At 36.5% G+C, this 23,552-nt stretch overlaps 1 protein-coding gene and 1 pseudogene across 1 annotated transcript; both read left to right on the top strand.

Annotated features, from left to right (window-relative positions):
- The first annotated feature begins 1,706 nt into the window (after positions 1-1,706).
- Positions 1,707-4,129, top strand: LOC140178915 (uncharacterized). Its single transcript, XM_072216153.1, has 4 exons — positions 1,707-1,767; positions 2,218-2,609; positions 2,868-3,210; positions 3,306-4,129. Exons 1-4 carry the CDS (start codon positions 1,707-1,709, stop codon positions 4,127-4,129), a joined length of 1,620 nt encoding a protein of 539 aa, XP_072072254.1.
- Positions 4,130-13,891: 9,762 nt separating this feature from the next.
- LOC112797695 (isoleucine N-monooxygenase 1-like) lies at positions 13,892-22,350 on the top strand (annotated as a pseudogene).
- Positions 22,351-23,552: the final 1,202 nt, after the last annotated feature.

Raw genomic sequence — 23,552 nt, 5'->3', positions numbered from 1 at the left:
ATATTTAAAATTATTTATTTACTTTTAATAATAATTAATAAATATAAAATAAAAAATTTAGATTATTTTAAGTTGATTTTTATTGTATTATGAAATTTTTTTTTTCAAAAATTTAAGTTAATAAAAAAATATATAATAATTATATCTTTAATATATCATTTCAAATAAGAGTCTTTTTTAATTTGTTTAAATTTTTGTATAAATTTTTTTTATTTGTCTTATGTTGATTTTTATTTTTTTAATTCATCATCTATGATCAAATTCTAAATTTTTTTGACATAAAAATTTTAATATTATATTATAAAATTATTTTTTAAAAAAAATTTAAACTAATAAAAAAAAGAGACGTTAATATTTACATCTTTATCCGTTTCCTAAATATTTTTTTCCTTTTTAATGCATTATAACATCAAGCATCAAGTATCATAGTTTTATCTAAAAGTATAAAAGATGCACCGCCACTTTTTAACTAACCCGGAGAATCTTGAAACCGAGAGTTGGTCCATGCACGCCCCCTGTTGCCTAATTTAAGTTATTGATATGATGCAGCGTGTGTGTCATTCCGGAATATGGCATCAGGGGTTCTAAACCAAAATGTGGGGCAGTCTTTTTTGTGGTGTCAAGTCATTGAACTCGGATCCTTCGACATATTTGTTTCTCAGCTTTGGATCAACAAATTAGTTGGTCCGATTTGAAGAAGATGGAATTTTTAATGTTCTCGAACTGGTAATTGGTCCGTCCGAGTTGCAAGTGAAGTGAAATTTTTTTTGTTTGTTTAATGAAATCGGAAGGTACGATTAGGATTTGATAATTTTTTTTTAAGGAAGCATGTTTAATCGGAGAGTCCGAGTTGTTGTGACTGAAACAGAATTGGCTGATGAGCGTAATCGGACCTCGGAGTTGCTGATGAAGTGAATTTTTTTTTAGTTCGTGTAATCAAATCGGATGGTGCGATTAGGAGTTTTTCAAATTTTTTTGAATGAATCATACCTAATCGCAGGTCCGATATTTTGGTAACTCTAAACAAAAGTGTCTGAATGCGGGTGAGGACGTTCTTGCGTCTTCTTCTCCTTCTTCAACGGTTCTGGTTTTTTTATCTCTGTTTGTTCTTTACTTAGCATAATAGTTTTAAAGATCTAGTTCTCAAGTTTTTGATTTTGTTTATGTGATTAAGAGTAATGAGTGACAGAGTTTTATTGAAAGTGTATTATTTTGGTCAAATTTTATTACAAACATCTGAAGGAGTAAGATTTGTTTGTGAAAATTCGTTAGATGTTGTGATTCCTTTCACAATCTCATTTGAAGAGCTCAAAGGTGTGATCTGTGAAAATGTTCAATCTGAGAGGGCAAGAAGAGTGGCATGTATTCTATATAGATATCCTATACAAGTATTTGGTGGATTCGTCCAGTTTCAAACGAAATATGTAACGGACGAAGCGAGCATGCAAGAGATGTTTTCAATGTATATTGAAAATCGGAGTCAACTCGCGTTCATCGAGTTGTATGTTGAGTTTGAGCAATCTGAGGCCGACCGGAATATTCTACGGGAAGATTACAACAGCGATAGCGAAGAAGAGTTCGAAAGCAACTACGAAGTTGTTGGTCCAGATGGAGATGAAGATCAAGGTGACGGAGCTGTGGCTCCGGATATGTCAGATGTGGCAAATGCACTTGCAAACAAAATGCCGTTTTAGGAGCCATCATTCATGCGAGTTTTGGATCTGGAAGACATGCATATTCCGGAGTTTCCGAATTATACCAGTGCAGGTACGTAATTCTCTATATTTATAAAATGTTTTAGAATTTTTTAATAATTTATTTTAAAAGTTTTTAGCAAGTGACTCAAGTTGAATGTGAATTAGAAATTATATAGAAGTTAGTAAATCAAATAAATATCAGCTAGGATTTATGAGTTAAGTTAGAAAACTTCAGTAAATATATAAATTTGTTTTTATATAGTAAATTAGTAAATTACATTAATATAAATTAGTATTTATTAGTAAAATAGTAAATCAGTGAATTAGTTAATTAGAAATTAATATCAGTCAGTAAATTAGTTGAAAATAAATTCGCGGTCAGTGTAAATAAGTCAATTAGTCAAATATAAATAAGATGGAGTTATGTCATAATGGATGCAGTAAAAAATTGTTTACGTTTATTTTTGATGTTACAATATTTGTTTTTTAAGTATGTTTTGTATGGCTGTCGTTGTGGCAGAAATTCCTTTTATCGCAGATGGTGAATTTGCCGTTGGGATGGAATTCAGTTCAAGGGAAGGTGTTATTAAGGCGATAAAAGAGTATACCATACGAAGAAGCGTAGACTACCGGGTGTATGAGTCTGAGCCGTTGACATTTTATGCTAAGTGTACACAATATGGGTCAGGGTGTGATTGGCTTATCCGGGTTAGCATGATTAGCCAGAAGTACTGTTGGGTTATAAGGAGGTATAATGGCAGTCACACATGTACCAGAGCAACAATTTCTCAAGATCCTTCGAAGTTGGATTCGAATACAATTGCAGAAGCGATAAAGCCGTTGGTTGAGGCTGACCCCGCCTTAAAGGTGAAATCGGTTATAGCAGAGGTGCAATCGAAGTTCAACTACACCGTTAGTTATCGGAAAGCATGGTTGGCTAAGCAAAAGGCAGTGGAAAAAATATTTGGAGGCTGGGAAGCATCGTACGAAGCCTTGCCTATATGGTTTGAAGCCATGTGTCATAAGGAGCCATCAGCTGTTGTTCATTTTGAGACTATGCCTGCATATCAAGGTGATGACTTGGTGACTGATATTCGGGTATTGCATTGGGTCTTTTGGAGTTATTACCCCTGCATTAGGGCATTCAGACATTGTAAGCCCGTTGTCCAGGTGGATGGGACACACTTGTACGGAAAGTACAAGGGTTGTCTACTAGTGGCTGTTTCACAAGATGGCAATAACAATATCGTCCCAATTGCGTTTGCTATTGTGGAGGGAGAGACTTCTGATGCATGGTACTTTTTCCTTAGTAACCTTCGTCAGCATGTTGTAACTCGGGATGGTGTGGGACTGATATCCGACCGTCATGAATCCATAAATGCCGCTGTTGAAAGAAGTAACGGAGCTTGGTCACCTCCAAGAGCTTTCCATATGTTTTGCATAAGGCATATAGAATCCAATTTTCTTAGAAAATTCAAGGCGCCGTACTTGCAGAAACTCGTCGTCAATTTAGGTAACGCTCAGCAAAGCTAATTAATTTACTAACAGAATTACCTTCTATAAGTGTGTTTTCCTCTTTATTGTCGTTTGTTTATTTTTATTATACAGGTTATTTGAGGACGGTGCGGGAGTATGAAGTTCGATACCAGCGTTTACGAGAACGGGGCGAGGCCTACACTAACTGGTTAAACCGAATCCCCCGCGAGCAATACGCGTTGGCTTTTGATGGTGGATATCGATGGGGACATATGACGACGAATCTAGTGGAATGCATCAACTCAGTATTGAAGGGTGCTCGCAATCTACCCGTTACTGCCCTTGTGAAGGCAACATTTTACAGACTTAACGAGTTGTTTACACGAAAAAGAGCGGAGGCAGAAGATCGGATTAATGCTGGGCATGTGTTTTCTGATATCGTGACCTCGAAGTTGCATGAAAACCAACTTGCATCAGGAAACATACAGGTTAGTTGCTTTGACCGGCAGAATGAGGTTTTTGAGGTGCGTGAGATGTCAAGTGGACTGGAGTTTGCAGTCGACCTACGAGGCCTTCGATGTGATTGTGGTGAGTTCCAGGTGGATAGAATCCCTTGTCAACATGTGTTCGCTTGTTGTGCCAACCAGCGACTAGACTGGCAACTATATGTGCATGACGTGTATAAGATGGATCAAGTTCGGCGGGTGTACCGAGCAAGGTTTAGGCCGCTAGGTAATCCTACTACATGGCCTGCTTACAATGGACCTCGTTTCATCCCAAATCCATTCCTGAGACGAGTGGCGAAAGGTCGCCCTAGAAGGACGCGCTTCTTGAATGAGATGGACACGCGTATGTTACGTCGGCGTAGGCGATGTAGGCTGTGTGGAGCTGAGGGACACAGCCGTAGCAGATTGCGTCAGCCCGGTGGTGCAAATGCCAGCGGAGAAGATCAGTAGGTTCACATTCTATGTAGCATTATAAAGTATGACAATCTAGTATTATTCTCCATCTGTATCATTATATAATATGACATGTGTTGTTCCTTCTAGTTAACAAATTATTTTATGTGAAATGACCTGCTCTATGTAGTGTTATAAACAGGACACAATCTAGTATTATTCTCCATCTGTATCATTATATAATATGACATCAAATGTCCACAATGACTTAACTTGATATGCCATTCATAGTAATATATTCAAAAGTTTGAAACACTAATACATAGTCCAGTACCTGAATAAATAAATAATGTCCAACACATATAAAGTATTCTAATACACAAATAAGAGTAATACATAATGTCCAACACACATAAAGTACTCTAATACACAAATAAGTTTATTACATAATGTCCAATACATAATAATACACATATAAATTTATTACACCACAACTACTTTCTCAGTGACCACTTTACATCCTTGACAAAGTTTTTGCATTTTTTAGCGGCCTTTTTGAATACGGATGGAGTGAAGCGATTGGCGTTACGACGTGGCGGATCAATCCTCAGATTGTAACCTTTGATATTGTCATCCGGAGTTTGACAATGACTTGCATACAATTTAATAAAAACAATTAAATTTATAGTTTTAGGTAATCAAAACAAGAGAGTTACCACATATGATTTATGAACACAACATGAGTCACTAATAGAACATGTAAAGCAAAATACACAATCATATTACTATCATTACGCGATTCCTCATCCTCATCGAACTCTTCTATCTCATCCTTGTCATCATCATCCTCGTCATCCGGTTCATCCACTAGATAAGTATTGGTGTCCTCTTCGAGTGTGTTAGCATCTTCTTCAAGAGGTACCATGGAAACACGGTTAGGATTTTGACTATTAAGAACTCCATGTCCACCTTCACTTCTACTAGAGTCAACAGACACGAATCCTCCAGAAGCAACCGATGAGGTATGACATGGAAGCCTCCCATCCATCGAATACCTACCTGCCATGAACTCAGGTTGACTAGGATATTGTGAATGTCCAGCACCTGCAACCATGAACCCAAGCAATTGGCTAAAGGAACCTCCTTCTCCTGTTTCAAACTGTGACATACCCCAATATTGTTGATGCATTGGAAATGACGGGGTGAAATGTGTCTGAGGTGCATATTGGTCTGAGGACTGTGGTTGCTCTTGTGGAATCGGATTTGGAGGTGGTGGTGGCGGTGATTGGGGCACTAGTTCCTTATTGTCATCATCCGCATCCTGACTACCATCATCCGTATCTTCATTACCCTCATCCATATCCTGATTATCCTCATCCATATCCTGATTATCCTCATTATCCTCTTCTACAACAAGGTTTGACAAGTACAAGTGGTCACCAAATTTTGATTGGTACCAGTCCATGTAATTCTCCAATTGATATTGCGAGGGATTCGGAACCTCAGAAAGAACGTGGTTATACCTGTTTGTCCAATGCATCACCCAGTATGAAAGAGTCGGTGCTGTGGCCCAGTTAAAATTCTTAGGACCAGTCAGGACTTCTCCATGCGCCTTGTCCAGATTCTGTTCCTGACTAGGTATTCCCTGGACGAAACTAAATTGTCGCCTAATCCTATCAGTAGCATGCCACTCGATGCATTCGAATGACACCAATGGCACTGTTGCGCTCCAGATAACCGATTGCATGTATATTTCAGGAGGAATTATATTCAGATCCACGCGATCCACAGAATAAGTAGACCACACAAACTGCCAATCATAAATGAAACTCATAATTACAACCGACATCACAGTTACAATACCAATGCCTCATCATATTTACCTAAAGACTAAAACCGAAAGTAATACATCTTTAATGAAAACTAACCTGGCCTTCTTGAAGTTGATCAAAGGCCTTCCTAAAGTGACTTAGCGTCAGATATCTATATCGTCGGTCACCACGCTCCCAGTTACGCCACCTAATATGATATTTTAGTGCATATGTATTCTAAATATCAACAAACGGATACATTGTAACATAATATTACCTGTTTGCTAGCGGAAAACTGCGGGGTTCCCTAGGAAGCGGCGATAGATAAGGCAGTCGGATCCAAGCCCATCCGAGCAACATTGTTAGTGGACCATCAATTTCCTTACAGTTAAAGCGAGATGCCCTGCATAATGCCCTGTAGAGGTGTGCTAAGCATGCTGATCCCCAGCTGTACTGTCCAATACCGTGGAAATCACGAAGCAATGGTAGAAATTTCCAGTGCACAGCTGCCCCAGATTTATCCCCAAACAAGATCGTCCCGATCAGCAACATAATGTGGCACTTCACATACCTACGTATACTAATCTCATCTGTCAACTGTAAATTTTCTTTTAGATCGCGCAGCCACGTCAGTTTTATGCAGCATCCTCTACTCTCTTCCTTACACGGTGCAACTCCAAGTTGATCCAAACACTCAGCCTGCAACGCTTCGAAACTACTCATTGTCATCCCCGTGACTGGAAGACCATCCGTCGGAAGACCAAGAATTAAATCCATGTCTTCAAGAGTTACGGCACATTCACCAATGGATAGGTGAAAGGTATGTGTATCTAGGTGCCACCGTTCGATTAGAGCATTCACAAGTGCTTTCTGGCACTGTACTACACCAATCTGAGATACATGATAAAACCCAGTTACTCGTAAATACTCCTCCACCCTATTGTCGTACCGATCAGGAGAAACTGGATGATTACAGGTCAACATTCTTAATTTCTACAAAAAATATAAAAAAATATTAGTCAACTAATTAACAATTACTAACATACTACTAGTAGGTAAGAAATTTTTAAATAAAACAAATAATTAACAAAATTTGTACAAATAACTCAATAACACATATTAGTTAAAGCCATACGACATTTATAAATTATTTAACTAAGTCAAAGTAAAACAAATATTTACAACTTCTAAATTAAATTATTATTCCTTGAAATTTCTCAAAACTAACTATTAATCACATCAACTAACAAATACATTACTAATCAATATTCAGGAATATCACAACATTAGATTAGATTGTACATGCTGATTATTTATTTATTTCGGGTAGATTCTAATTTTTTTAATATATAACATTAAAATTTGTATTTTTTTTAATTAGCTATTAACTATTAATAAGTAAAGTTAAACACATATATGTAAATTTTAAAAAATACTAATAATCATTCACATTATTTTCTTATTATCGTTCTTCTGATAACAATAATAAATAATTAACTTCCTAACAATTATGATTATAATTAACGACGAAATCAAACTAAACATCTATAAAGTCACAAAAAAAAAACTAAACATCTATAAAAAATTACTACTAACCATTCATTTTTTATTCTTACATTCATTTAATTTCCTAACAATTATAACTAGAAAAAATTAAAAAAATTTCAAAAATTAAAAAAAAGAAACGTTCTTCAAAATTTTTTTTTAATAATCCGGTTTTCATTTTATAATTTATTTTCTAAATACTAATATTCACTTCACTTCACTTCAAACACTAATAAATATATAAAAAAAAAACTAAACAAATTAAAAAAAAAAACTGTGTTTGTTTGTTTTAATGAATATAACATCATCTCATGTTAACTACATATTCAGATTCTATGTTACAACAATAATAAATATTCAGACCATAACAATAATAATTTTCAAAAATAAATAATAAAAAAATTTCGTGATAAAAATTAAAAATAATTTAAAAAATTGTTCTAGCCATTCTATGTATATTTCTAAGTTTAGATCCTAACAACAACAGCAATAACTAAATTTTAAGAACAATATCTATAATTATAAAAATTTAACAAAATATTAAATAAATTTACATAATCAGAATGGCTGAGATAATGTCTAATATGAAGCTCAGGGCGATCAACATCTTTGATTTTATATTTTTTGGGCATTTTCTTTATTTTTTCATGCAACAACACCCACTACTGCCGACAGAGGAATGAAGAAGAAGAAGACTGGACTTTGGAAGGTTGAGAGTGAATGCTGAGAGTGAGATATCAGATGGTGAGAGAGTCCCTACAACATGCACTATGTTGGTAATGAGGGCACCGTTTGGGGAGTGAGGGTTGCACGACGCGTGTCTCCATACACACAAAACGGACCATCCGTCTTGTGAGCAACATTACGTAGGGTCCGAGTTGGGAGCAGCTGGATATGGCCAACATATCGCAGGGTCCGAGTTGGGATCACCCACATATCGCACGGTCCGAGTTGCAGATACCTATTCGCACGGTCCGATTTCCTTCTTAACTGACACCACCCCTTCGTAAAGCACTCCTCCTTCCCATAACGGGGTTAAGCACCACCCTACCTTCCATATAGAAATTAAAAAGCGACATAATTAAATCTATATGTATTATATAAAATAAGAATTTTATAATAATACAACAAATAATAAAATTTTATTTAAATTATGCAAAACCAAATGAACAACATAATTTTAGTATTTTATATTAATTTAATTAATCATATTAAATTAAATAAGAATTTTATAATAATAAATCAAACAATAAAATTTGATTTTTATTTTATTTTATTTGGATCTAAAAAACCTAAATACATAAAATCTGTAGCAAATTAATTCTACTCTTATAGAATTACAAATCTTTGACATTATAAAATATTATTCGAATACTATTATACACATAGTATAAGCAAAAGAAAAATATATAAGTGTAAATAAATACGGAAATATATATAGAAATATCACAAAAATTCTATTCGGACAAAACATATAATTTTAAAATTAATGAATAGTAAAATAATATATGCTTAAATAATACTAAAAAAATTATTAATTTACACCATATAAGTCATAATATTTGAACAAAAATATATATCATTATATCAAACACTGATAAAAAAATAAAAAATAAAAAATTCAACATTACATCTTATCAACTTAAAAAAAACCATAAAAAAAATAGATCACTCCAATTTTTTTTTGACGGGTAAAGGTAGCAATATCATTCATGAATAGGTCCCAAATGTTCTAAACAGGCCAGATTACATATTTTTTGGGGTGTTTCTTCCATCCATACATATTTATCAATTCATGAGTTACCCTATTACTATTTCTCTTAACGTGTGAAAATTCTACTGATCTAAAACTAGGAATCAGATGCAAACAATCAACAATAAAAGTACTGAAATAATTGCTTTGAGTTTTTTTTGCTAAGACTTTGTATGACCTCAATGTTATCACTCTCCACAATAATATAAAAAAAGCAGCATTTTCGTGCTCTTTCTAGGCCCATCAAACATGTTAAAGCCTCAACCTCATGTGACTTAACAGATAAATTTACTTTCCACGTGCCAGCCATGAGGATGATTCCTTCTGAGTCTCTCGCCACTGCTTCTATCCCCACTATCTCCTCATCAATGCATGATACATCCACATTAATTTTCAGCTTGTGGGTTGGTGGTCTTCTCCAAAATTCTGCACTTTGTGAACCTGGCGGAGGTAGGTGAATTCCATCCTCACTTGCCGTGAGAGCTTTTTGGTACTCTTTGAAATTCTTCATGGCTCTGTCTGCTACTTCCATGGGTGATCTATCTAGTTCTTCATGGAGGACTTCGTTTCGTGCAACCCAAAGGTGGAGAATGCTCATGCATAAAAGACCCTGCGAATCCATGTCCAACTTATTCAACAATTTTCAATCCACTTTCTGATGTCTAACTCAGGAGAATCTGAGGTACGAATTCTCAATTGGCTATGAAACCAGAAACAACGGACAAATTTACACTCTTTGAGTAGGTGATGTTCTGTTTCCTCTTTTTTCCAGTACCTTGGGCACAGCGCTATGCAATTCACTCCTCTCTTTTGCAGGTTGAGGCGAGTTGGAAGTTAATTGTTCAACATTCTCTACACACAGTTTATTGCTCTGAGGTGGGCTCTAACTTTCCACAATCTCCCCCATCTTAATTCGTTCGGGCTTGGGAGGGGTTCGCTTCTGCTTTGGAGATTTCTTTCTTGCACAATGCGATGGTACACATCTTTAACTCTGAATTCTCCATTTTTTGTGAATTTCCAGTAAAATTCATCTTGATGATTTGTGATTGGGAGTGAAATTATTAGGATTTGTTGAGTTTCGAAATTCAAAAAATTTTCTCTGATTAGCTTGGCATTCCATCTATTTCCTTTTCATCCATAAGGTCTCTCACGACTGCCTTTTTCCCTAAAGAGTTAATAGGACTCCAGATCTTGAAACCATTCTGATTTGGAAGCTAAGGAGAGTCCCAAATTTTGACTGTTATGCTCGATCCAATTTTCCAAATTTCACCCATTTGAAGCACTTCTTTGGCATTCCAAATACTTCTCCAAGTATAACTTGGTGAAAAGCTTGCTGTGGATTCCAGAAAATCTGCTCATGGGTAATATCTGGCTTTTATGAGTCTTGCAGTTAGGGAATCTGGTCTTTTCATAAGTCTCCATTTCTGTTTGGCTAGCAGTGCCGAATTAAATCCTTCAAAATTTCGGAATTCCAAATCTCCATCCTTCTTGTTTTGGCAGAACTTGTCCTATTTTACCCAATGCATTTTTCTCTCTCCATTCTTGCTTCTCCATCGATAAAATTTTTTTATCATTGCATCTATGTGTTGGCACAGTCCTTTTAGAATCTGAAAACATCCCATAATGTAGGTGGGTATCGCTTGGACTACTGCTTTAATCAGAGTTTCTTTTTCTATTTTTGATAAGTTCCTTTCTTTTTAACCTTTGAGCTTCTTCCAAATTTTCTCCGGGATGAACTTACTTAATATGATAAAAGAAATATATATATTCTTTTATTTGGAATTGAAATAATAATTTATATTATATCTAAATTTATTTCAAGAATATATGTTAAGAATAAGATTGGACATGTGGACACATGATGGTATTTAAATGTGTCCAAACGTGTCCGGTGAAGAATTTTTTATTTTTTATTAAGATACGGTTTGGACACAACAGACACGCGTGTCAGACGAGTGTCGATGAGTGTCATGTCTAAAATATGTCAGACACACAGACACAGCAACTCAACGAAGTGTCCATGCTTCATAAGATATACTTTATTAATATTAATATAAATATTTTAGTTTGTTTTATAGTTATATTTTCATGAGTTTTCACCCTTAATTTAGATTTCTAAAGAAAAATTAATAAGATTTTAATATTAAAAATAACTTCCAAAAACAGAAAAAATATACCCAAAATATTTAAAATAAAACAAATTAATATATTTTAATTTAAAAATATTTGTAGCACCAAAGAGGGACAGTTTAAAACACAAAAATAGACTCAAAAAATCGTACAGTTTTTTTAATAACAGCCGTTTGTAATCGTACGGTTTTTTTAATAGCAGCACCTAATAACGACAGTTTGTGTCCGTCGCAAAACTGATGCCATGCAATTCGACGCTAAATATTTTAATAGCAGCAACTTTTGAAAACTGCCGGCATAATTAACTCCTGCGCCCTAAAGGATGACAGTTGGGGAACCGCCGCTAGTATCCACAAGTATTGTAGTGAATTATTAAGAGTAAATTAGTAAAAAATAACGTTACCATAAGTTGACTTTTGATTTCGTCCACAGTCAAGAATGGATTGCTGTTAGCATCTTTCAAGGAGACAAGAACATCAAGCCAATCCTCTTGGCGTGTCCTTGTCCCATTCCTCCATTGATGAATCCTTTCTTCAATGATGGGATCATGGTACTTCCTTAGGGTATTAATAGCCTTCTTCATTGCTTCCTTTTGACCATCCAAATCAAACTCCCTCATTAATGGAACATAATCAGAAATAGAAAATGAAAAAAGGTAATTTAGCACATTCAACAAGGCTTCAACATGTTCCACTTCCTCAGCACCTGGTCCTCCATCTTCTCTACCATTACCAAAGTACCTCTTATTGAAGAACAACCTCCTAATCAAGTTTCCACCATAGTGTTTCCCTGCAAACCTTATATCCACTTGGGCATTGCCATTCTTGCATTGATTGTACACATACCGAACAAGGTTGTCGGCTTCTTCCGCCCTTTTCTCATGTAACCATTGAAGTCGTAGCGGAGACACCAATTCATTGGTGATTACTCTCTTCATCTTCTTCCATTGCTCTCCAAACGGTGTTATGGCCGTTGTTAGGTAGCCCATTGAGGCAAGCTCACTGAACCAATTCAACGGCCGTGATGCGAAAATCGCATCCTGCTTCGTTAAAATCTCACGTGCAATGGAAGGACTAGTTACTGGGATGACATGAATGTTACCTAGACGGATGCATGCGATTTCGGTGTCAAGATCGTTCATGATGTTTTGTATCCATCTGAACGTGGGTTTGTTAGCAAGCATTTCAGGGAGGTTACCAACGATAGGCCATGGTTTGGGACCTGGTGGGAGCTTAGGCTTCTTCGATTTCTTGGCTGAATCATTGTGTTTGAGGAGTTTGATGAAGAGAGGTATGACGCAAAATAGCATAAACATGAAGGTGGTAGCAGATTCCATGGCTGGGTTAAAGAACTCTAAAGGATTTGGATTTGTATGTGGTGTGCACATATATAATATATTACTATTTAATTATTCAACTATATTAAGTATACACTCAAATCAGCAATTAAAATTAGCTATTAATATAAAATATATGTTAAAATATAAATATACATTAAAAATAAACTAAACTATATATATTTATATATAAATATATTAATAAATAATTTTAATAATTAATTTTAATATATAAATAATATTTTTTTAAATTTACTCTATGATCCATTTCAATTCTCTAACTTTGATAATGTAACTTAATAAATGGATCCCTTAATTACTCACGCTATGGCAACACAAGTACATCAATGAATCGCAGAACTGAATTGGTGAGAGAACACCTCGACAAAAAGATGATTAATAGCAATTTATTGAGATGTATATTTTGAGGCAAGTTATGTAGAGGTCCGAGAACAAAATGTACACTTAATATTAAGTAATTTTTAACCAATTTGGGTTAGTTAATCCGTTTGTTTAAACAAGTGTCGAGGGTTTAAATTCCGCCTACTGTATACAGCAATAATCCATTGGCTAGTGACAGATTTTTTAATGGAGTTCGGGCTGCGAAATATCTTAGAAAAAAAATATTTATACTCTTAGAAAGTACTATTATTTTTATTAAGATTTATTTAATGTAGTAACATTTTTATTGAAAACAAATATGAGATTCGTGAAAGCTTTTTAGCCCATTAACTCACGTATAGTTGTGTTTATGTAAAATTGATAGTAAAAAATCATTAGATGATTTAATAGATTTGATTAAATTGTTATCTAGCGGTTTTCGACTATCAACTTCACATGAAAACAATTATACGCGACTTTCCAAAAAAAAAAAAAACTTGTTCAGACAGGCTTACAGTAGCAAATATAAAATAGTTTGTGGTAGTGTTTTACGAAAGAGTTAAATTCACCTTAAACAATTATGCTTCTTATAAAAGTATCCTATCATAGTACCATGAATTGAATAATGTCATTTGATTTTGCTTTGAGGTTGTTTATTGATTTTAGAGAGTTTAGATAGTTCAACCATTACTATGAAACGTGGACTTGACCATATTATATTAAAGACTCACAATCACAAACATTTTCTACAATATAATGGTTGTTACCAATTAAATAATGAACAAATTAAAGTTTTTTGTTTATATTTTCATGTGCAGATATCAGCACAACCACCCTTTTTTTTTTAAAGAAATTCAAATTGAATGCGTATTAAGGATGGTAATAGGAAGTAGAATAAACGGAAGTAAATCTTGGTCATTATTTTAACATTTCGTCAAACTCTTGACCAATTATTAAGGTGAATATATACATTTTTCGTTACATTAACAATTATTAAAGTAAACTTAACAAGATTTTAAAGGTCAGTACATGATTATAATAAGTGTCGAATTTTCCCAATGATGATCAGTGTCCCTTATTGTATAAGACAATATGACTCTTTTACTTTTAGGTTAACCAGGTAAGGTTTAGAACCAGCAACTAAGTAGTTGTCTAGCTTGTCATCTCACTATCATAGGCATAGCTTGTCAACCAGTGTATATAGTTTTGAAAGCATTCATGATCTGAAGCATGAATTGATGATTACGAGAGATAGAATGAGCATAGAGTAGTACAGAGAAGAAAACCAGAATTGAAGAACAGAGAGGGAAAAGTAAGAAAATGTGTATTGCAAGTAATGGATGAATTGATTACAAAGAAGAGTGATTCCCAGCTTATATAGGACACTCAAGATATATACTGTATGTTTGGATTAAAGTTTATAAAAAAGAGGTTAAGCTGCTTATATTTAAAGGAATTATTTAAAAAAGATGGCAACCAATTGAAACCAACTTAGATTATTATCGGCTTAAATTTTTAATAAAAATAATTTTATGATATAATATTAAATTTTCTATGACCTAAAGGTTTACAATTCAATTGTTGTCAACCATTTCAGTATAAAACTAATAAAAAAAAGACTATACAAAAAAATTACACAAATCCAAAAAAAATCTTGCACAAAAAACGTGTATATATATATATGCCTAAATTTATAATTAAATTTTTATAATTTAAAGTTTACTATTAAATTTTTACATTATTTTAAATTTTATAATTAACTAATTTTTTGTCAAAATAAAAAATATTAGAATTAATAAAATATTTTAAAAATAAAAAATATTTAAATTTAAAGATTTAACTTTTAGATATGAATATATTTAACTTAAAAAAGTCTATTAATTCTAATATTTATTATACAGTAAAAAATTAATTATAAAATTTAAAATAGTATAAAAATTTAAATAAAAATTTTTAAATTATAAAATAATTATTACAAATTTAGTAAAATGATATGAGTTGATAGAGTAATTTAATTATTTTCTAATGTATATGTAATCATACGTACTTAATTCACACATATATATATAATTAAAATTTCATAAATAATATAATTAAATATATTTATATTATTATTATTATTATCAAAATATGAATAAACGTATAAAAATATAGATGGTGACGTGATTAATTTTGTGTTCATGAAAAAATTAATTTATTAATTTTTTTTTGGTTGATTATCTACTATAAATAGGGTCCAGACTTCTCAACATGTCACAACATTTTAGATTGAGAACACAAAATCTTCTTCCAAGCTATGGGTTATATTACCATAACCACTAGCCTTAATAGTTATCAAAACCCTAACATCTTATTTGTTCAAGAAATCACATAAGCAACTACCTAAACTACCCCCTGGTCCCAAACCATGTGGCCTATAGTAGGTAACCTCCCTGAAATGCTTGGAAGCAAACCTGTGTATCAATGGATACACAAACCCATGCAAAACATGAACACTGAAATTGCATGCATCCGCCTAGGAAATGTCCATATTATCCCTGTGTCATGTCCCAACATTGCTCTTGAATTTATAAGAAAACATGATGCTGTTTTTGCATCAAGACCATTGAACATGTCCTCTGATCATATAAGCGGTGGATATTTAACAACAGTTGCTGTACCCTTTGGGGAAAAATTCAAGAAAATGAAGAAAATCCTTGTTAATGAATGGTTTCTAAACAAAAGGAATCCAGAAGCTAACAATCTTATGTTTTATGCGTACAACAAATGCAAGAATAATAATAATAATAGTTTTGAGAATGTGAGAGTTGCCACACAACATTATTGTGGTAATGTTATTAGGAAAATGATTTTTAATAAAAGGTACTTTGGAGATGGTAGAAATATTATTGATGGTGGGTCAGGTTCAGAGGAAGTTGAATATGTGGATGCAATTTTCACTTTGGTTTTTCATCTCTTGAGAATCAAGCAATGGAATGATGGATTGAAGAGTGAACAAGAGGATTTTCTTGATGTTTTGATCTCACTTAAGGATTCCAACAATATGCCATTGTTGACACATGAGGAAATCAAGGCCCAAATTATAGTAACACTTCTCTATTCTTTCTCTCTTATTGCTTTTTTTTCTTGTCTTTGCTGCGGTTTTGAACCGCTACTAAAAGGTTTTACGGCAGTTCATCAACCGCTACAGCATTGCGTGCCAACAATAACGCTTTAGGTGATTTTTGTGAACTGCTGGAATAACGATAACCTAATTTTGCAATAGTTTGTAACCACCATTTAATGCTCCCCATGTATCAATGGAAGACACAACAATTATTGGAGGCAAATACCTAATTCCAAAGGGTAGCCATGTACTAATAGATAGACATGCACTTGGGAGAAACCCTAAAGTTTGGAATGAACCACACAAGTTCAATCCACAACACCACCTAACAAACAATAGGGAAGGTGCGATGTCGTTTTGAGCGAACCTGATTCGATAATAATGTTTTGTACAAATGATTTGATTTTGCTTCTTCAGCGTTCAAAGTTAATGGTTAACAAATAAGAATTTAATTTTGATGCAGTATTAGTATCAAATAATTTTATACGTGCATTTAATCACGTAATATCACATTATTAAGAGTAATTATTATTTGGTCATTTAAAAAAATCGATATAATTATATGATTGTGTAAAACGTTTTACATTGTAATATATTAAAATTAAACTAAAAAATAATTAAAAAATTTGAGAACATACTTAAACAGAAACAACTCAAGAATTGATAGTTCAAATTTTATTTTGGATATTGTTCCGGGACTTATCTAGAACCGGCTGGTGGTTGGGCTTGTTTGTGAGGCCCAAGCGCTAGAGGAAGGTGGTCTCCGACTTGGTTTACGTCTGGAGCCGCCTCCGAGTTGTATATGTGAAAGAATGGGGGGTGGTAACTGCAAAGACACTTCGATGCCTAAGTCAGCAAGGGTGTAAGCAGGTCTAGAGAGTATTGGGCTTAGAGATACCTGAGGGATATCAGTGTATTTATAGTGGTGAACCCATAACCACCGTTGAAGTAGTTCCGCCTTTTAAGGGGAATAACTGTCCCTTTATCTTAGGAAAGTTGAGATATGGCTCTTGGAAGTGGTTAGAGAGATTTTAGGGGCAGTTATCCTCTTGAGTGAGGGTTTATCTGCCAGCTAATCCCTCGTTCCCGACTTCTTTAGAGCAAGTCGTGGTAAGCACCGACTTCATAGATTGAAGGTCGGCGTAGGGTGAGGCTCAATCCTTTGGATTGGGCCTTTCGTTGAGTCCTGGGCCTTATCATTGGGTCAGGGTATGAACAGTGCCCCTACTAGAGCCCAATTTCTTTTAAGATTTGGGTTCGAGTATTCTACTCGGGGTCGTAGCCGACCTGTGAGGGAACTGACGTGATTGTTCGCAACCAATGTGACTTTTCGTGACTTTTGATTTTCACAGTTACGTCTAATCAAACGTCGCTTCCGTTAGGGGTTTGTGTAGGTATTAATTACCTTGGTAATGGTGCATTCATTAATGACCGCTTCTATTTTTACCATTATGCCCCTAACGTGCTTATAAATATTTTTCCTTTCTTTTGTTGTTTCGTTTCTTCGATTTTTCAAATTTTCTTCTCATCTGTGGAGCATTTTCATATCTGTTCGTGGAACACTTTCGTTGAAGGCTTCCATCTTCCTCTACCCCTTTTCAGTCAAAGGTTGGTTCTCTCTTCTCTTTTTTTACTAAGTGCTTCTGTTTGCATGCTTTTTATTTTTGTTTTAGAAAGAGAGAAGGTGACGTCGTAGGCTGCTTAATTCCATGCCCCCTTTATTTCTTGTAGTCTTTTCTTCAGTCCTGCCAATATAATTTTGTTAGCTGTCTCGGCTTGTCCATTTGCTTGTGGATGTTCCACCGAGGTTAATTGGTGTTTGATCTTTATACTGGCCACCAAGCTTCTGAAGGTAGAGTCAGTAAACTGGGTTCCATTATCTGTGGTAATGGAATATGGTATCCTATACCTTGTGATGATATTTTTGTAGAGGAACCTCCGACTTCTCTGGGCTGTGATGGTGGCTAATGGTTCTGCTTCTATCCACATTGTGAAGTAGTCTATTCCCACAATCAAGTATTTGACTTGTCCTGGGGCCTGGGAAAAAGGACCTAACAGATCCATCCCCCATTTTGCAAAGGGCCATGGAGAAGTTATACTGATTAGCTCCTCGGGGGGAGCCACGTGGAAATTTGCGTGCATTTGGCATGGTTGGCACTTTTTCACAAATTCTGTGGCATTTTTCTGCAAGGTCGGCCAGTAGAATCTGGCTCGGATTACTATCCTGGCTAGTGACCTGGCTCCGAGATGGTTTTCGTAGATCCCATTATGAACCTCTTCTAGTACTTCAGTGGTCCTCGAGGTCGATACGCACTTCAACAATGGTGTTGATATTCCTCTTTTATAAAGGATATTTTTCACCAGAGTGTAGTATTGTCCTACCCTCCGGATTTTCTTAGCCTCTTTTTCCTCTTTGGGGAGGATGTCGAATTTTAGGTATTCGACCAAGGGATTCATCCATCCGAGGTTTAGCCCAGTTACCTTTAGGACATCTCGTTTGTCTTTAGCTTTTTTTACAGAGGGTTCTTGGAGAGTTTCCTGGATCAGGCTTCTATTATTCCCTTCTGGTTTGGTACTTGCTAACTTGGAGAGGGCGTCTGCTCTGCTGTTGAGATCCCAAGTTATATGCTTAACTTCGGTTTTCGCAAAGTGCCCTAAGTGTTCCAGAGTTTTTTCCAAGTATCTCTTCATATTTGGGTCTTTGGTCTGATACTCTCCATTTATCTGGGAGGTCACCACTTGAGAGTCACTGTATATCATCACTTTTGTTGCACCAACCTCTTTTGCCAGTTTCAACCCTGCAATCAGGGCTTTGTATTCTGCTTGATTATTTGAAGCGGGGAATTCAAATTTGAGGGATACCTCTATTTGAGTTCCTCTTTCGTCTACCAGTATTATGCCTGCACCGCTTCCTGTTTTGTTTGAGGATCCGTCTACATAAAGTTCCCATGTAGTCAGTTTTTCCTCTTGATCTCCCGCGTATTCCGTGATGAAGTCGGTGAGGCATTGGGCTTTGATTGCCGTCCGAGTTTCATACTTCAAGTCGAATTCAGAGAGCTCTATTGCCCATTGAACCATTCTCCCTGCAACATCCGTCTTCTAGAGGATTTGCTTCATGGGCTGGTTCGTTCGGACTCTTATAGTATGTGCATGAAAATAAGGCCGTAGCCTTCGGAGGCTATTACTAAGGAGTAGGCAAACTTTTCTAGTTTGTGGTACCTTAGCTCGGGGCCCTGCAGGACTTTGCTAATGAAGTAAACCGGATGCTGTCCGACCTTGTCCTCCCTTATCAGGGCTGATGCGACAGCTTTGTCTACTACGGACAAATATAGGACGAGATCTTCCCCGACTAGAGGTCGGGTCAGGATCGGCGGTTGGCTCAAGAATCTTTTGAACTCTTAGAACGCTCCTTCACATTCTAGAGTCCATTCGAACTGGCATCCCTTTCTTAGTAAAGAAAATAGTGGAAGGGATTTGAGTGCTGACCCAGCCAAGAACCTGGAGAGGGCTGCTAGTCGGCCATTCAATTGTTGGACCTCTCTTAGGCAAGTTGGGCTCTTCATTTCAAGGATGGCTTTACACTTATCGGGATTTGCTTTGATCCCTCTCTGGGTTAGCATGAACCTTAGAAATTTTCTAGCCTCCACCGCGAAGGTACACTTTGCGGGATTTAGCCTCATCCCGTGTAGCCTTATGGTGTCGAAGACTTGTCAAAGGTCTGTCAAGAGATCAGCTTCTTCCTTATTTTTCACTAGCATGTCGTCTACGTAGACTTCCATTAAGCTCCCGATGTGGGGGGCGAACACCTTCTTCATCAGCTTTTGGTATGTGGCCCCTACATTTTTTAGTCCAAATGGCATGACCGCGTAGCAGAAATTTGCTCGGGGCGTGATGAACGATGTTTTCTCCTGGTCTGGCTCATACATAGGGATTTGATTATATCCCGAGTAGGCATCCATACGACAAGTATTGATACCCCGAGCTAGAGTCTACTAGAGTATCAATACTTGGGAGTGGATAAGGGTCCTTGGGACACGCCTTATTTAAGTCGGTGTAGTCGACACACATCCTCCATTGGCCATTTTGCTTCTTGACTAGCACTACGTTTGCTAGCCATGTTGGGTATTTAACTTCTCTGATGAAGCCGGCTTCTAGGAGTGTCTGTATTTGCTCTTCCACCACTAGGGCTCGTTCCGGGCCGAGCTTGCGCCTTCGCTGTTGTACAGGCCGGGATCCTGGATACACCGAGGGCTTGTGGGACATAAGCTTGGGATCTATCCCAGGCATGTCGAAGGCTTTCCAGGCAAAGAGGTTAGAATTGTCTCTTAGGAGCTTAGTCAACCCTTGCTTCAGGGCTTCCTCTAGGTTGGCCCCCATGTTGGTATTTTTCCCTTCCTCTTTGCCGACCTGTATTTCCTCGGTTTTTTCTCCTGGCTGTGGTCGCAACTCTTCTTTGGCCCTTGCACCGCCAAGATCTATGGTGTGAACCTCTTTGCTTTTTCCCCTCAGGTTCAAGCTTTCATTGTAACACTTTCTTGCCAATTTCTGGTGTCCCCGCACCGTTGCTACTCCCGCTGTTGTCTGGAATTTCATGCAGAGATGGGGGTGGATACCACCGCTCCGAGTCGATTTAGGGTAGCTCTTCCGATTAGGGCATTATATGCTGACCCTACGTCAATGACTATGAAGCCTATACTCAGCGTTTTGGATTTTTTCCCCTTTCCAAAGGTAGTATGAAGGGGTAAGAATCCCAGTGGCTTTATTGGCGTGTCGCCTAGCCCGTATAAGGTGTCGGGGTAGGCTCTTAGCTCCCTCTCGTCCAACCCTAGCTTGTCAAACGCGGGTTTGAAAAGGATGTCCGCCGAGCTTCCTTGATCTACTAGAGTTCTGTGGAGATGGGCATTGGCCAGGATCATGGTTATCACCACTGGATTGTCGTGTTCAGGGATTACTCCTTGCCCATCCTCCTTTGTAAATGAGATGGTAGGAAGGTCGGGCGATTCGCTCCCAACCTGGTAGACTCGCTTGAGGTGTCTCTTGCGAGAGGACTTGGTGAGTCTCCCTCCCGCGAATCCACCTGAGATCATATGTATATGTCTCTCCGGAGTCTGCGGTGGTGGGTCTCTTCTGTCCGCATCATCTCGCTTTCTCTTTCCATGATTGTCCGACCTCTCCATGAGATATCTGTCAAGTCGGCCTTCTCTGGCTAGCTTTTCTATCACATTCTTGAGGTCGTAACAGTCGTTTGTTGAGTGACCATATATTTTATGGTACTCGCAGTAATCGCTGCGACTCCCTCCTTTTTTATTTTTAATGGGCCTAGGAGGCGGCAGCCTTTCAGTATTGCAAATTTCTCTGTATACGTCCACTATAGAAACTTTTAGAGGAGTATAAGAGTGATATTTCCTGGGTCTATCAAGACCGAGGTCTTCCTTCTTCTTGGGCTCCCTCTCCCTTTCTTTTATCAAGGGAGGGTGCCCAGATCGCCAACTCGACTCTCTCAGTCTGGCATTTTCCTCCATGTTGATGTACTTTTTCGCTCTCTCCTGTACATCACTCAAAGAGGTCGGGTGCCATTTTGATATGGACTGTGAGAAGGGTCCTTCCCTAAGTCCATTTACTAATCCCATGATAACTGCCTCTGTGGGCAGATCTTGAATTTCCAAACACGCTTTGTTGAACCTTTCCATGTAATCGCGCAGAGGTTCTCCGACCTCCTATTTAACTCCCAGGAGGCTCGGTGCGTGTTTTACTTTATTCTTCTGGATGGAGAATCGCATCAGGAATTTTCTTAAGAGGTCCTCAAAGCTGGTAACTGACCTTGGAGGGAGGCTATCGAACCACTTCATCGCCGCTTTTGACAGGGTGGTCGGAAAAGCCTTGCAACATGTTGCATCAGAAGCATCAGCCTGATACATCCGACTTTTGAAGTTGCTTAAATGATGCTTTGGGTCTGCGGTTCCGTCATAGAGGTTCATCTCAGGGCTTTTGAAGTTTCTTGGAACCTTCGCCCTCATAATGTCCTCGCTGAACGGGTCCTCTCCTCCCAAGGGCGACTCTTCTCGGTTGCCGCGGGAGTCTCGGGCTCTAAAGGAGGATTCAAGCTTTGTGAGTTTTTCTTCCAACTCTTTTCGTCGTTCTATTTCCTCCCTGAGGTTTCGCTCTGCCTCTCGTTGTCGTTCTAGTCAAGGTTGCGAGAATCGGACCGGTCAATAAACCGGTGAGATCATTGGTTCAATGGTTCACTGGTTCGACCGGGGTTCAACCGGGGTTCAACCGGTTTAATTAAATATTAAATAAAATTATTAAACTTAATAAAATTCAATAATTTATAACTTAATGAAATTTAATATTTCACATAATAAATTATCCATTACTTAAGATTAGAGGTTCACAAACAACTTCAAACATCAAAGTTTATAACTAAACAAAAAATAAAACGTACATAATGACAAACCCATAGTGTTCTACATTCAAAAGATACAATTACTAACAAGTTTTCAACTAATCAAAGGTGCAACTCATCAAAAATCATAATTATCATTAAGTGTTCCAACATCTCCATCATAAACCGATAATCCAAAGCCACCATCATCAGAAGTACCACCAAAAGAAGCTGTATTTGAAGAATCAGCAACATTAGGGAAATCCACATCAAGTTCCACATCTCCTCCATCTAATAAAATAAAATAGACAACCAAGAAAAAATTAAAGTTACAACTTTACATCAGATATTGAGAGGAAATGAAACAAGTTTTGCTATTTCAATCACCTTTAAGATATGAAGGCATAGCATTATCCGTATAAATTAAATTTTCAATGCCTTCGATATCTCCATTAGTAAATTCAGGATCATCTTCATCCGGCATTACCCAAAAATCTACTGTGTCAATGCTTTGAATGTCAATTGGATCATAATTCTTCTTCTTGCGATGCATTCTAGATTGAAGGCGTAGATTATAAGTGACATAAACATTGTCACTTAGCCTTTGATGCTCTAATCGATTCCTCCTCTTTCATGCAGCTTGACAGTCACAGAAATCAATTGAGAATATTCATGAACCAGCAAACAGAAGCAAAAAGTAAAAATATTCTCAAAGCCACAGAAATTTTGAGATACCATTCAGTACATTATTACAAAGATTGTCAAGCTAATAGATAACAATCTAACAACTATTGGCTATTGATTACAAACACACACAGTAACAAGAAACAACTCTATAAATATTAATAAGCACACATAAACACACAGAGAAAAGAAGGATGACAAATTCCCCAGCTGCCTTCAACGCCCCAGCCTTAATTTGCTTGCAATGATCATCATTCAATCCCAAGTCACCAATAAACACATCATAATAGAAAGCCAAAAACAGATTGAAGATTCATCAAGCAGCAACTCAAAATCATGTAATCCAGAT

The sequence above is a fragment of the Arachis hypogaea genome, chromosome 1 (assembly GCF_003086295.3).
Source record: "Arachis hypogaea cultivar Tifrunner chromosome 1, arahy.Tifrunner.gnm2.J5K5, whole genome shotgun sequence".
In the NCBI taxonomy this organism is placed as follows: domain Eukaryota; kingdom Viridiplantae; phylum Streptophyta; class Magnoliopsida; order Fabales; family Fabaceae; genus Arachis; species Arachis hypogaea.
The sequence above is the reverse complement of the archived record's forward strand: the minus strand, read 5'-3'. Positions and strand labels throughout refer to the sequence as shown.

What these genes read in the sequence shown, in the direction of transcription:
- LOC140178915 (XM_072216153.1), top strand. Translation starts at nt 1,707, where the DNA reads ATGCGAGTTTTGGATCTGGAAGACATGCATATTCCGGAGTTTCCGAAT. An exon ending in TCCGAATTATACCAGTGCAG is followed by an intron (nt 1,768 to 2,217) that starts GTACGTAATTCT and finishes TCGTTGTGGCAG; the next exon opens with AAATTCCTTTTATCGCAGAT. An exon ending in GAAACTCGTCGTCAATTTAG is followed by an intron (nt 3,211 to 3,305) that starts GTAACGCTCAGC and finishes TTTATTATACAG; the next exon opens with GTTATTTGAGGACGGTGCGG.